Genomic DNA, 12,276 nt, shown 5'->3' on the forward strand with positions numbered 1-12,276 from the left:
ATTTTCAAACAACTCCCATCTAGCTGTGTGAGCTTGTTCACATTCTGTCTAAATATCAATAATAATACCGTCTCCAGAAACACCACCTGAGTTGTTGTTGTTGTTTTAAAAATAATGGCAGGCAAAGGCAGGCTGCCACGCAGAGGCACTAGGGGCCGTGCTGCTATGCTATCCTGTGGCCCTAGGAAATTGCCCAGTTTTAAAAAGGCAATGACCCTGAACTCCCAAAATGCTGAAGAGGTAGTTGACTGGCTTACACAGCACACCCCATCCTCTACCGTTTCTAACTTTACCACAACATCCTCATCCTCCACTGCTATGGCCACCCCACGTAACACTTCCTCCACCACCGGCGCCCCTTCTTCACTGGAGTCAGAGGAGTTATTTTCACATGAGTTTCTTGAACTGAGTGATGCGCAACCATTATTGGCAGAAGAAGATGAAGGAGATGAGGACGTTACACCAGATTTAATTCTGGCAGAGAACACAACAGAGATGGACATAATGAGTGATGAGGAGGTCCCCGCTGCTGCTTCCTTCTGTGAGCTGTCAGAAGAAATTGATGCATCTGAGGAGAATGAGGATGAGGAGATTGATGTTTTGTGGGTGCCCAGTAGAAGAGAGCAAGAGGAGGATAGTTCAGATGGAGAGACGGAGAGTCAGAGAGGCAGGAGGAGAATAAGACTTAGAAGAAGCAGGGAGGACAGCTCGCAGGGAACAGTAGGGCAACAACATGTATCGGCACCTGTGGTCAGCCGGCCAACGCACCCGCCATTGCCGCCAACGCCGCCGACTTCTACTGTTAACGCCAGATTGCCAGCCTCAAAAAGGTCAGCAGTGTGGGATTTTTTTAATGCGTGTGCCTCTGACAAAAGCGTTGTAATTTGCAATGAGTGCAGTCAGAAACTGAGTCTTGGGAAGCCCAACAGCCACATAGGTACAACTTCTATGCGAAGGCACAATGAACGGCAAGCACAAAGCACTTTGGGAGCAACACCTCAAAGGCAACAGGCAAACTAAAAGCCACCCTCCTTCTGGTCCAGCATCTTACTGCTCTACCTCTGCTGTCCTTGACCCGTCTGAACCACCCTCCACTCCGCCTTCCACCTTGACCACCAGTTCCCATTCCCAGTCATCTGCCCCCAGCCAAGTTTCTGTGAGGGCCATGTTTGAGCGTAAGAAGCCAATGTCTGCGAGTCACCCCCTTGCCCGGCGTCTGACAGCTGGCTTGTCCGCACTCTTAGCCCGCCAGCTTTTACCATACCAGCTGGTGGACTCTGAGGCCTTCCGCAAATTTGTAGCAATTGGGACACCGCAGTGGAAGGTACCCAGCCGCAATTTTTTTTCAAAAAAGGGAATACCACACCTGTACCACCATGTGCAGAGCCAAGTCACCGCATCTCTGTCACTTAGTGTTTGGCCAAAGGTCCATATGACTACTGACGCATGGTCCTCCAAGCATGGTCAGGGCAGGTATGTCACCTACACTGCCCACTGGGTGAACTTGGTAATGGCTGGGAAGCAGGGAATGTGTGGCTCAACAACAACAGTGGAGTTGGTGTCACCGCCACGGATTGCACGCGGTTCTGCCACCACCTCTACTCCTCCTTCGCTCTCTACCTCGTCTTCTTCCTCTTCTTCGTCCTCTGCTGCTGGGTCCTCCTCCTCCACACCTGTGCACCCCCAGCTCCCCCTAGGCTATTCGACGTGCCAGGTACGCCGTTGTCATGCTGTCTTGGGGATGACGTGCCTGGAAAGCAGAAACCATACCGGATCTGTACTCCTGTCATCTCTGCAGTCACAGGCCGATCGGTGGCTGACCCCACACCAACTGAAGATCGGAAAAGTGGTGTGTGACAACGGAAGCAATCTGTTGGCAGCACTGAGACTGGGCAATTTAACACATGTGCCCTACATGGCACATGTTCTGAATTTAATAGTCCAACGTTTTGTCTCGAAGTACCCAGGATTCCAGGACGTTCTCAGGCAGTCCAGGAAGGTGTCGGCCCATTTCAGACGGTCCTACACAGCCATGGCACGCCTTGCTGACATTCAGCAGCGGTACAACATGCCAGTCAGGCGTTTGATTTGCGACAGCCAGACTCGCTGGAATTCAACGCTCCTCATGTTGGAACGTCTGCTACAACAACAAAGAGCCGTCAACGAATACCTGTTTGAACTGGGTGGTAGGACTGGATCTGCAGAGCTGGGGATTTTTTTACCCCGTTACTGGGTGCTTATGCGCGATGCCTGCAGGCTCATGCGCCCTTTTGAAGAGGTTACAAATATGGTCAGTCGCACCGAAGGCACCATCAGCGACCTAATACCCTTTGCTTTCTTCCTGGAGCGTGCCGTGCGACGAGTGACAGATGAGGCTGTAGACCAGCGTGACGAGGAGCAGGAAGCGCACGATTTCTGGTCGGAATCACCAGAACGAACCCAGGCACCTGCTGCAACGCAGGGAGAGGTGTCAGAAGTGGAGTCAGAGGAGGAAGGTGGCTTTGTGGAGGAGGAGGACCAACAGGAGCAGGCTTCCCAGGGGGCTAGTGGTGACCTTTTGGGGACCCCTGGTCTTGTACGTGGCTGGGGGGAGGAGACCGTGGATGATGCAGTCCTTGATAACGAGGAAGCGGAGATGGATACCTCTGCATCCAACCTTGTGAGAATGGGGTCTTTCATGCTGTCATGCCTGTTGAAGGACCCCCGTATCAAGAGGCTTAAGGAGAAGGACCTGTACTGGGTCGCGACTCTACTAGACCCTCGGTACAAGCATAAAGTGGCAGAAATGTTACCAACATACCACAAGTCTGAAAGGATGCTGCATTTACAAACCAGCCTGCAAAACATGTTGTACAATGCTTTTAAAGAGATACTGACACCTGAAATTAAACTTTTTTTTACATCTATTATAATATTGTCTTTGCAAGCTACTTCTAACTTTGCCATAAAGTATTTGCATGATCCTTTTACATTACCTGTCTGATCCCCGATGTTCCTGTATGAGGGGGCTGCCATATTTGTGCAGCAGGAGTCTGTTAGCATTAGCAACTGTAACTAACAGGCTGAGATGGGACAGTCAGGTTGGCAAAGTCAGAGTGTCAGAGAGTCAGGCTTAGGAACTTCAACTAACAATTATTTACAAAAACAAACCTCTCAACAAAAAATGATCAACATGACCTATAGGTAACATTTAATGTACATTCATATGCTAAAATAAATTTTTTAGTGTCAGTATCACTTTAAGGGTGATGTCACTTCAGGAACTCATCAACATTCCAGGGGCAGAGGTGCCAGTAATCCTGCCACGAGCGCACCTGCAAGGACAAAGCACTTTGGCCACTCTGTAACGTCAGACATGCAAATGTTTTTTTGTCCAAGGCAGCGGCAGAACCCTTCTGGATCCACCCTCAAAGAACGCCTCGACCGGCAGGTAGCGGACTACCTGGCATTAACTGCAGATATCGACACTCTGAGGAGCGATGAACCCCTGGACTACTGGGTGCGCAGGCTTGATCTGTGGCCAGAGCTGTCACAATTTGCCATGAACCTCTTGTCTTGCCCCGCCTCAAGTGTCCTCTCAGAAAGGACCTTCAGTGCAGCAGGAGGGATTGTAACTGAGAAGAGAACTCGCCTAGGTCACAAAAGTGTGGATTACCTGACCTTTATTAAAATGAATGAGGGGTGGATCTCGGAGGGTTACTGCACGCCGGAAGACTTGTTCTGAGTTTCTGATTCTGACTCCCCATGCAGCTGTCCTTCTCTGCACGCCTCATGACTCCACACACAGCTGTCCTTTAGCGTCCTCCTCCCTCCACCACCGTTACAAACTAGGGTGCAAACCCTACTGGTTTAATTTGAATCCAGGTAAATCCTGAGTTTTTCTGGCCTCTGTGCTTCAGTGGCTGTGACAAAAAAAAAAAATGAATATTTTCAGCATTTATATGGCATATTGTTTCTGGCCTCTGTGCTGCAGTGGCTGCGACAAAAAAAAATGAATATTTTCAGCATTTATATGGCATATTGTTTCTGGCCTCTGTGCTTCAGTGGCTGTGACAAAAAAAAGGAATATTTTCAGCATTTATATGGCATATTGTTTCTGGCCTCTGTGCTTCAGTGGCTGTGACAAAAAAAAGGAATATTTTCAGCATTTATATGGCATATTGTTTCTGGCCTCTGTGCTTCAGTGGCTGTGACAAAAAAAAGGAATATTTTCAGCATTTATATGGCATATTTTTTCTGGCCTCTGTGCTGCAGTGGCTGCGACAAAAAAAAAAGAATATTTTCAGCATTTATATGGCATATTTTTTCTGGCCTCTGTGCTGCAGTGGCTGTGACAAAAAAAAATGAATATTTTCAGCATTTATATGGCATATTGTTTCTGGCCTCTGTGCTTCAGTGGCTGTGACAAAAAAAAAAGGAATATTTTCAGCATTTATATGGCATATTTTTTCTGGCCTCTGTGCTGCAGTGGCTGTGACAAAAAAAATTAATATTTTCAGCATTTATATGGCATATTGTTTCTGGCCTCTGTGCTTCAGTGGCTGTGACAAAAAAAAATGAATATTTTCAGCATTTATATGGCATATTGTTTCTGGCCTCTGTGCTTCAGTGGCTGTGACAAAAAAAAGGAATATTTTCAGCATTTATATGGCATATTGTTTCTGGCCTCTGTGCTTCAGTGGCTGTGACAAAAAAAAAAGGAATATTTTCAGCATTTATATGGCATATTTTTTCTGGTCTCTGTGCTTCAGTGGCTGCGACAAAAAAAAAAGAATATTTTCAGCATTTATATGGCATATTTTTTCTGGCCTCTGTGCTGCAGTGGCTGTGACAAAAAAAAATGAATATTTTCAGCATTTATATGGCATATTGTTTCTGGCCTCTGTGCTGCAGTGGCTGTGACAAAAAAAAAAGGAATATTTTCAGCATTTATATGGCATATTTTTTCTGGCCTCTGTGCTGCAGTGGCTGCGACAAAAAAAAAATTAATATTTTCAGCATTTATATGGCATATTGTTTCTGGCCTCTGTGCTTCAGTGGCTGTGACAAAAAAAAATGAATATTTTCAGCATTTATATGGCATATTGTTTCTGGCCTCTGTGCTTCAGTGGCTGTGACAAAAAAAAGGAATATTTTCAGCATTTATATGGCATATTGTTTCTGGCCTCTGTGCTTCAGTGGCTGTGACAAAAAAAAAGGAATATTTTCAGCATTTATATGGCATATTTTTTCTGGCCTCTGTGCTTCAGTGGCTGTGACAAAAAAAAAAGAATATTTTCAGCATTTATATGGCATATTTTTTCTGGCCTCTGTGCTGCAGTGGCTGTGACAAAAAAAAATGAATATTTTCAGCATTTATATGGCATATTGTTTCTGGCCTCTGTGCTTCAGTGGCTGTGACAAAAAAAAGGAATATTTTCAGCATTTATATGGCATATTGTTTCTGGCCTCTGTGCTTCAGTGGCTGCGACAAAAAAAAGGAATATTTTCAGCATTTATATGGCATATTTTTTCTGGCCTCTGTGCTGCAGTGGCTGCAACAAAAAAAAAATAATATTTTCAGCATTTATATGGCATATTTTTTCTGGCCTCTGTGCTGCAGTGGCTGCGACAAAAAAAAATTTCTATTGTTAGCATTTATATGGCATATTTTTTCTGGCCTCTGTGCTTCAGTGGCTGCGACAAAAAAAATTTATATTGTTTGCATTTATATGGCATATTTTTTCTGGCCTCTGTGCTTCAGTGGCTGCGACAAAAAAAAATTCTATTGTTAGCATTTATATGGCATATTTTTTCTGGCCTCTGTGCTTCAGTGGCTGTGACAAAAAAAAAAAGGAATATTTTCAGCATTTATATGGCATATTGTTTCTGGCCTCTGTGCTTCAGTGGCTGTGACAAAAAAAAGGAATATTTTCAGCATTTATATGGCATATTTTTTCTGGCCTCTGTGCTGCAGTGGCTGTGACAAAAAAAAATTATCTGCAGAATCTGTGTTTTTTGGTTCGCTTCACTGTACATTGAATTACCTCTGCCTGACCGTGCACGTGCGCACAAGCACGGTGACTGCTAAACACACCACTACAGAAATATTGCCACCAACAGGACGAACATCCTGGAGGTGACAAGCTCAACTAGTAATTAACAACTATTATTTGCTCACTTGACGGTATCATTCATTAAAGCTCTTTGCGTTTTTTTGCGTTGCAGTAAGCGCCGCGTTTCGTCTTTGCGTGTGAACAGGCTGTAACCTTTACACGACTTGATTGGCATGTAGACGCCGGACGTTTTAAAGCAGTTTATTACACAAGTTTAGAAATGTAGTGTGATTTCTGCCCTTTACAGCACAAAACGCAGCGCTGTGTCAACAATGGATTTTTCAGATACATTTTTGCCCTTGATCCCCCTCTGGCATGCCACTGTCCAGGTCGTTGCACCCTTTAAACAACTTTAAAATCATTTTTCTGGCCAGAAATGTCTTTTCTAGCTTTTAAAATTCGCCTTCCCATTGAAGTCTATGGGGTTCGCGACGTTCGCGAACCGTTCGCATTTTTGACGCAAGTTCGCGAATATGTTCGCGAACTTTTTTTCCGACGTTCGCTACATCCCTATTCGTAGTCTCTCATTTGAGCCACTGCCTGGTTTCTAGGCTAAATAGGACCCTAGCAACCAGATAGCTGCTGAACAGAAAACTATATAACTAAAAAAAACACGAATAATGACCAGTTGATTTTTTTAATGAATCATTCTGTATGATTTATGAAATTATGCACATACCTTATTATTGGAATTGCCTCTGGCACCTTGCCTTTTATAAATAAACTGGGACTAATTTGCTTACTAATGATAATTTGCTCCAGAGCAGTTTCCCATAACAGCCACTTAGATCTTCACTTTAATTTTAAACTGTTGATTGATTTCAACAGGCAACTGCACTGATACATTTTAGAACCCACATTAGTATGTAAGTACTGTTGTTTTTATTAATTTTGAGTGCCCTTTTGAAGGCTGAGAATTTGCACGTAATAACATTAATTAAAAATTACACTTCACTCATGTATTATAAGGGATAATGTACCCCCTACTGTAAATGATAAGTAAATGATAAGGATATTAGACATAACGGAGGGGTTGGTCTTTGACCATATAATTTATTGCAGTTCTAACCCAGTGTATGTGTATGTATATACAGGGCCGCCATCAGGGGGGACAAGTGGCCCGGGTATCAAGGGGGGCCCGGCAGTGCTGTAGTTTTGAAAGAGCCGGGCCCCCCTTGCAAGCGCCAAAGATCTGCAGCCAGCCTGAACAGCCGAAAGTGCCGAAGAACCGAAGCAGCGAAAATCACGAAAACAACCGAAATTGAAGTCCTAAAGCGGCGAAAAGACCCGAAGTCACAAAAACAGCCGAAATTGAAGTCCTGAAGCGGCGAAAAGACCCAAAGTCATGAAAGGAGGCGAAGTTGAAGTCCTGAAGCCATGAATTCAATTCTACTGAACACCAATTTGTGTGTGTTATTTTTTTTTAATCCCCAGGCCACCAATGTATTATTTTAATATTCTATAGACCCCTGCCAACAATGGTTTTTTAAAAAATATTTTTTGGGGCCCCAATTTTTTTTAACTTGTAAGGGGGGCCCTGGTGCCAATGTTTTTTTAAAGAAAAAATATTTTGGGGCACCAATTTTTTTTTAACTTGTAAGGGGGGCCCTGGCGCCAATGTTTTTTTAAAAAATATTTTTTGGGGCCCCAATTTTTTATACTTGTAAGGGGGGCCCTGGCGCCAATGTTTTTTTAAAAAATATTTTTTTGGGGCCCCAATTTTTTTTTAACTTGTAAGGGGGCCCTGGCGCCAATGTTTTTTTAAAAATTTTATTTTGGGGCCCCAATTTTTTTTTACTTGTAAGGGGGGCCCTGGCACCAGTGCTTTTTTTAAAAAAAGACTTTTATGGGGGGCCCTAGCGCCAATGTTTTTATTTTTAAACTTATAAGAGGGCCCTGACCATCAATAGCTTTTTTAACTTGTGTGTGTGGGGGGTTACTTTTTTAGCACTGATGTCTGTGTGGTCTTTTAACTGTGATGTGGAGTGGGCGGGGCTAGGTAACCAGGGTGGGCGTACGGCGTATTTCTAATTGCATTGGCGGCCCTGTATGTGTGTGTATGTATGTGTATATATATATATCTATATCTATATATAAAATATAATATACCTGTGTATAAGTAAAAGACCAGTACACTGGTCTACACTGGGCTGCTTTGAATTTTTTGCCAGGTCTGCTTTTTACTTCCAGTCCGGCTCTGGCTCAAGAGATTAAGTTGCGCTCTAGTGAGCAGATAACACAATAAACTATTTAGTTGTGGCCAGTATTGGGAGAGGAGGGCAACAAGTACGGATTGGCAACCAACCCGGAAAAAATATATTTTTTTATTCCAGTTAAATGTAGACTCTGCAAGCTGAGAAATACTCAATCACTACGTTTTCCCTCCACAGGGGCGGCTTAGGGCCGCGACGTCACAGTCACGCGAGATGAGACTTGTGACCTCTGTATTAGCTGTCCGGCAGGATCCAAGGTGCTGTGGGACGTTTACAGAGTGATCTGTGACTACAGGCTGTGCTAAGAAAAGCGGGGCTGTTGGGCGGTAAGTATATGAGTCGCTTTATCGCCACATCTGTTTTTATATAGATCTAGAGCAAAGATTAAGCGCACGCAGATTTACACATTTTTCTGCACGTTTGTCTCCGTATCATAGCTTTGCAGTGGCGTGAACCACGATTTAATGCTGGCCTGTGTGTTTGCTTACAGATCACCTGACAACACTTAACAAATGCAGGTTCGCAGTGTAGCAGGAAGTACACACGCCCTGTACTTTTATTGGCTTAGGTAACATATATGCGTTCCCTTAGTTTATATGTAAGCGAGGTAGCTGGAACGGGCCAGAGGGTAAATTATTTGTTTTTGGATAGGCCAGAGACATATATTTACTATAAAAGTATTTTTTCGCTAAAAGACTTTATATACAAAAGTATTAATTATGGCATTTATTCACCTATTCAGGTGAAGCCTTTCCCTTTAAATTTTGTTTACCAATGAAATGGATATGTAAAAGCGAACAACCAGCTATGTTTATTTCAGACTCTAGCTTTTTGTGACAAGTTGATCCGAACTGCTTCAATTGCCATCTTTTAGTCAGGAGGCTAATTGGAAAGGTTTTATAAGGGGTTTTTACCTTCTGGATCAGCAAGCAATTAGGAAGGTTTTATTTAAAACAAAAGTTTGAACTGTATGGTTGTTTCTTTTTTTACCCTAATTTATTAGATGTTACTTTGTTAGAAAACTAAAATAACAGTAGAAAACTACAAAGGTATCTGGGCATCAGCCTCTTCAACACCTTATTTTGATTCCAGTAGTATTAAAGGACAAGGAAAGCCCAATCAACTTATCTCATCTTAAATTATTTAGTGCAAGTCACTTGCCTTAATTCATATTCTCTTTGGTGTACCAGAAAATTCTTTCTTAAAACGTATTTACCCATGCAGCACCAGGCTTTATTAAAGGAAAACTATACCCCCCAAACAATGTAGGTCTCTATAAAAAGATATTGCATAAAACAACTCATATGTAAAATCCTGCTTCATGTAAATAAACCATTAACATAACAATATACTTTTCTAGTAGTATGTGCCATTGGGTAATCATAAATAGAAAATTGCCATTTTAAAAAAATAAGGGCCGCCCCCTGGGATCGTAGGATTCACTGTACTCACAAACATACCAACAAACCATACATGTTATGTCACATGAGCCAATTAACAGACAGAGTTGTGTCGTTTGCTTCCACACTTCTTCCTGTTACAGTTAGAGTTGTAGTATTTCTGGTCAGGTGATCTCTGAGACAGCACAGAGACCATCACGAAATGGTGGCTCAAGGCAAGAGATGTAAAAGGGCAATATTTACTTAAATATATATTCCAGTTTGGTAAGATTCTTTAATATGCCACTTAATATGATATGAACTATCTGTTGCTTAAGTGTTCATTTTGGGGGTATAGTTTTCCTTTAAGATCAAAACTGCAATTCTGTGCAGTCTACCCTACAGGGAACCGGAGCATGTGCAGCAACAATCTTCTTCAGGCAGATTTAAACACTGCGCGGTTGCCCACCTTCCAATGTAACACCCCTAATCAAATTATTAGTTTCTGGGTGCCATAGCAACCGCTCAGGAAGGAACTAGACAAAAAAATAGACAAAAAAACATAGTGGTTGTTATAGAGCGGTGGAAATTACGCAAGCGGCTATCAAGTGAAGGCAGCAATACTGAAAGAAAATAATGTAGCGATTGAGCAATAAGAGGTATGTTTCATATATGGAAACTATGGCATACAGGCTTTCCTTGTCCTTTAATATAAAGTCAACCCAACTTTGCTTGATAGAAGAGTTTCTAAGGGAAGGCCTTCCACTACATGTACCTACTTTTAACATCTAGTGGTGGTAGGATTTTCTTCAATTCAGCATACTTTGGTGTATTTACTTTCTTCTTCTCACTGCATAAACAAAAAAAACTATTGCTTTGTGAGGCTATAGTTAATTTGTTAATTTACTTTTTATTGCATATTTTTGTATTCAGGCCTTTCCTATATTCCATCACTTGTTCAAACCACTGCCTGGTTGCTAGGATATATAAGACCATAGCAACCAGCAAGCTGCTGCATATCAAACTGGAGGGCTGCTGAACAAAAAGCTAAATAACTGAAAAAACATAAAAATTAAAGCCAATTGCAAATTATCTCAGAATGTCAATGTCTACATCATGGTAAAAGTTCATTTCAAAGAGGTGGTTCACCTTTAGAGTAACTTCTAATATTTATTATTTGCATTTTGCTTCTGACTCTTTGCAGGTTTCAAAGGGGGGGGGGCATACGGCTACTAATTTATTGTTATTGCTACTGTTTATTATTCCTCTTTCTATTCACACCCTCTCCTATATTCATATTCCAGTCTCTTTTATTAAAATCAATGCATGGTTACTAGGGAAATTTGAATCCTAGTAACCAGGCAGCTAAACATTGCAAACTGGAGAGCTGCCGAATATAAAGCCAAATAACTCAAACTACAAATAATAAAAAGTGAAAACCAATTGCAAATTGGCCCGAATATCTCTACATTATACTAAAAGTTAACTCAAAGGTGAACAACCCCTTTAATGTGACCTACTATAGCAGTAGTTGTTCTTTAACCCTTTCCCTGTGAGACCAGGTTAAGAGCACTTCATAAAAAGAAAATTGCTTACCTTAAACCTAGAAAGTAGGTTCTACATTGTTGATAGTCTTTCACTTTGTATGCCAATGATTTAACACCTATGCCGTTGACAGGCAAAGGATTAAGAGCATAGTAACCTGGTTATTAAGACTGAATTCACATAATCCAAAATTCAGCGCTTCTTCACTCATACCTACTTATCCTAATTAGCTCATAGTTGATCCAGAATAGGGCTGTTCAACTGAAGCTCCATTAGCTAGTTATGGCACTCTGTGATATTTGTATGGCCCCAGTCTGCTCAAAAGCTCCGCAAATCTATTTGCATGGCATCATAATTTGTGTACTTCAGCCCTCAGATGTGTGATATGTCAAATCATCTGCCTTTTGCATTGAATGATCTGGACAAAGCAATGCCAAAAGCACTAATTTGAATTTTGTATCTTCAGATTTTTATATTTTTGAACGCCACATACAATTTTTGTATGATTTGTGTTTGCTTCCTACCCATTTAATAGTAAAAAAACAAATTCATGTTTGCAAGGTCAATCCCTCAAAACTAAGCTCATTCCTTATATAAAGCATATTCCTCCAAACATAATCTTCGCTATAATCCCTTCAGATATCTAAACCTCAATAGATTACTATGTAATAACAGTGCTGTTTGTGTAAACAGTGTTGCGTGTGTGTGTGTGTGTGTGTGTGTGTGTGTGTGTGTGTGTGTGTGTGTTTTTTTTTTTTTCTTCACTGTGATTGTTTTTGTTTTACAGCCACTTGAGGGCTACTGAGTAAAATGTCTGAAATGAAGAATTCTGAGCCAGGACAGTGCAGCAGTGGTGTCAAACCTTTAGCCAGGAACACAGAGAAGAAATGCTGTGAGTCACCTAATGCAGTTTGTGAGGCTGAATATAATAATTTGATCTGTTAGTGATACGACCAGACAGACTAGAGTATAAATTCACAGACATTTGCCTTTTAACTTAACTGCACTTGTGCTGGCCTTGGTCATCAAAAGAATTGGAAGAGA

General features: G+C 41.9%; 1 protein-coding gene across 5 annotated transcripts in view; it reads left to right on the plus strand.

Moving 5' to 3' along the window:
• Positions 1–8,247: 8,247 nt before the first annotated feature.
• Positions 8,248–12,276, plus strand: part of pfkfb2.L (6-phosphofructo-2-kinase/fructose-2,6-biphosphatase 2 L homeolog) — a 55,228-nt gene continuing 51,199 nt past the window's right edge. For 2 of the 5 annotated variants that reach the window (XM_018246565.2, XM_041582049.1), the window contains exons 1-3: positions 8,472–8,634; positions 8,799–8,876; positions 12,020–12,124. In XM_018246565.2, coding sequence (XP_018102054.1) covers positions 12,043–12,124 — 82 coding nt within the window. In that variant the 5' untranslated portion in view covers positions 8,472–8,634; positions 8,799–8,876; positions 12,020–12,042. Of the gene's footprint in view, positions 8,635–8,798; positions 8,877–12,019; positions 12,125–12,276 lie in introns of all 5 variants that reach the window. The other 3 variants (XM_041582048.1, XM_018246566.2, XM_018246564.2) reach the window with 3 other exon arrangements.

This window comes from Xenopus laevis, chromosome 2L (genome assembly GCF_017654675.1).
Source record: "Xenopus laevis strain J_2021 chromosome 2L, Xenopus_laevis_v10.1, whole genome shotgun sequence".
Lineage (NCBI taxonomy): Eukaryota > Metazoa > Chordata > Amphibia > Anura > Pipidae > Xenopus > Xenopus laevis.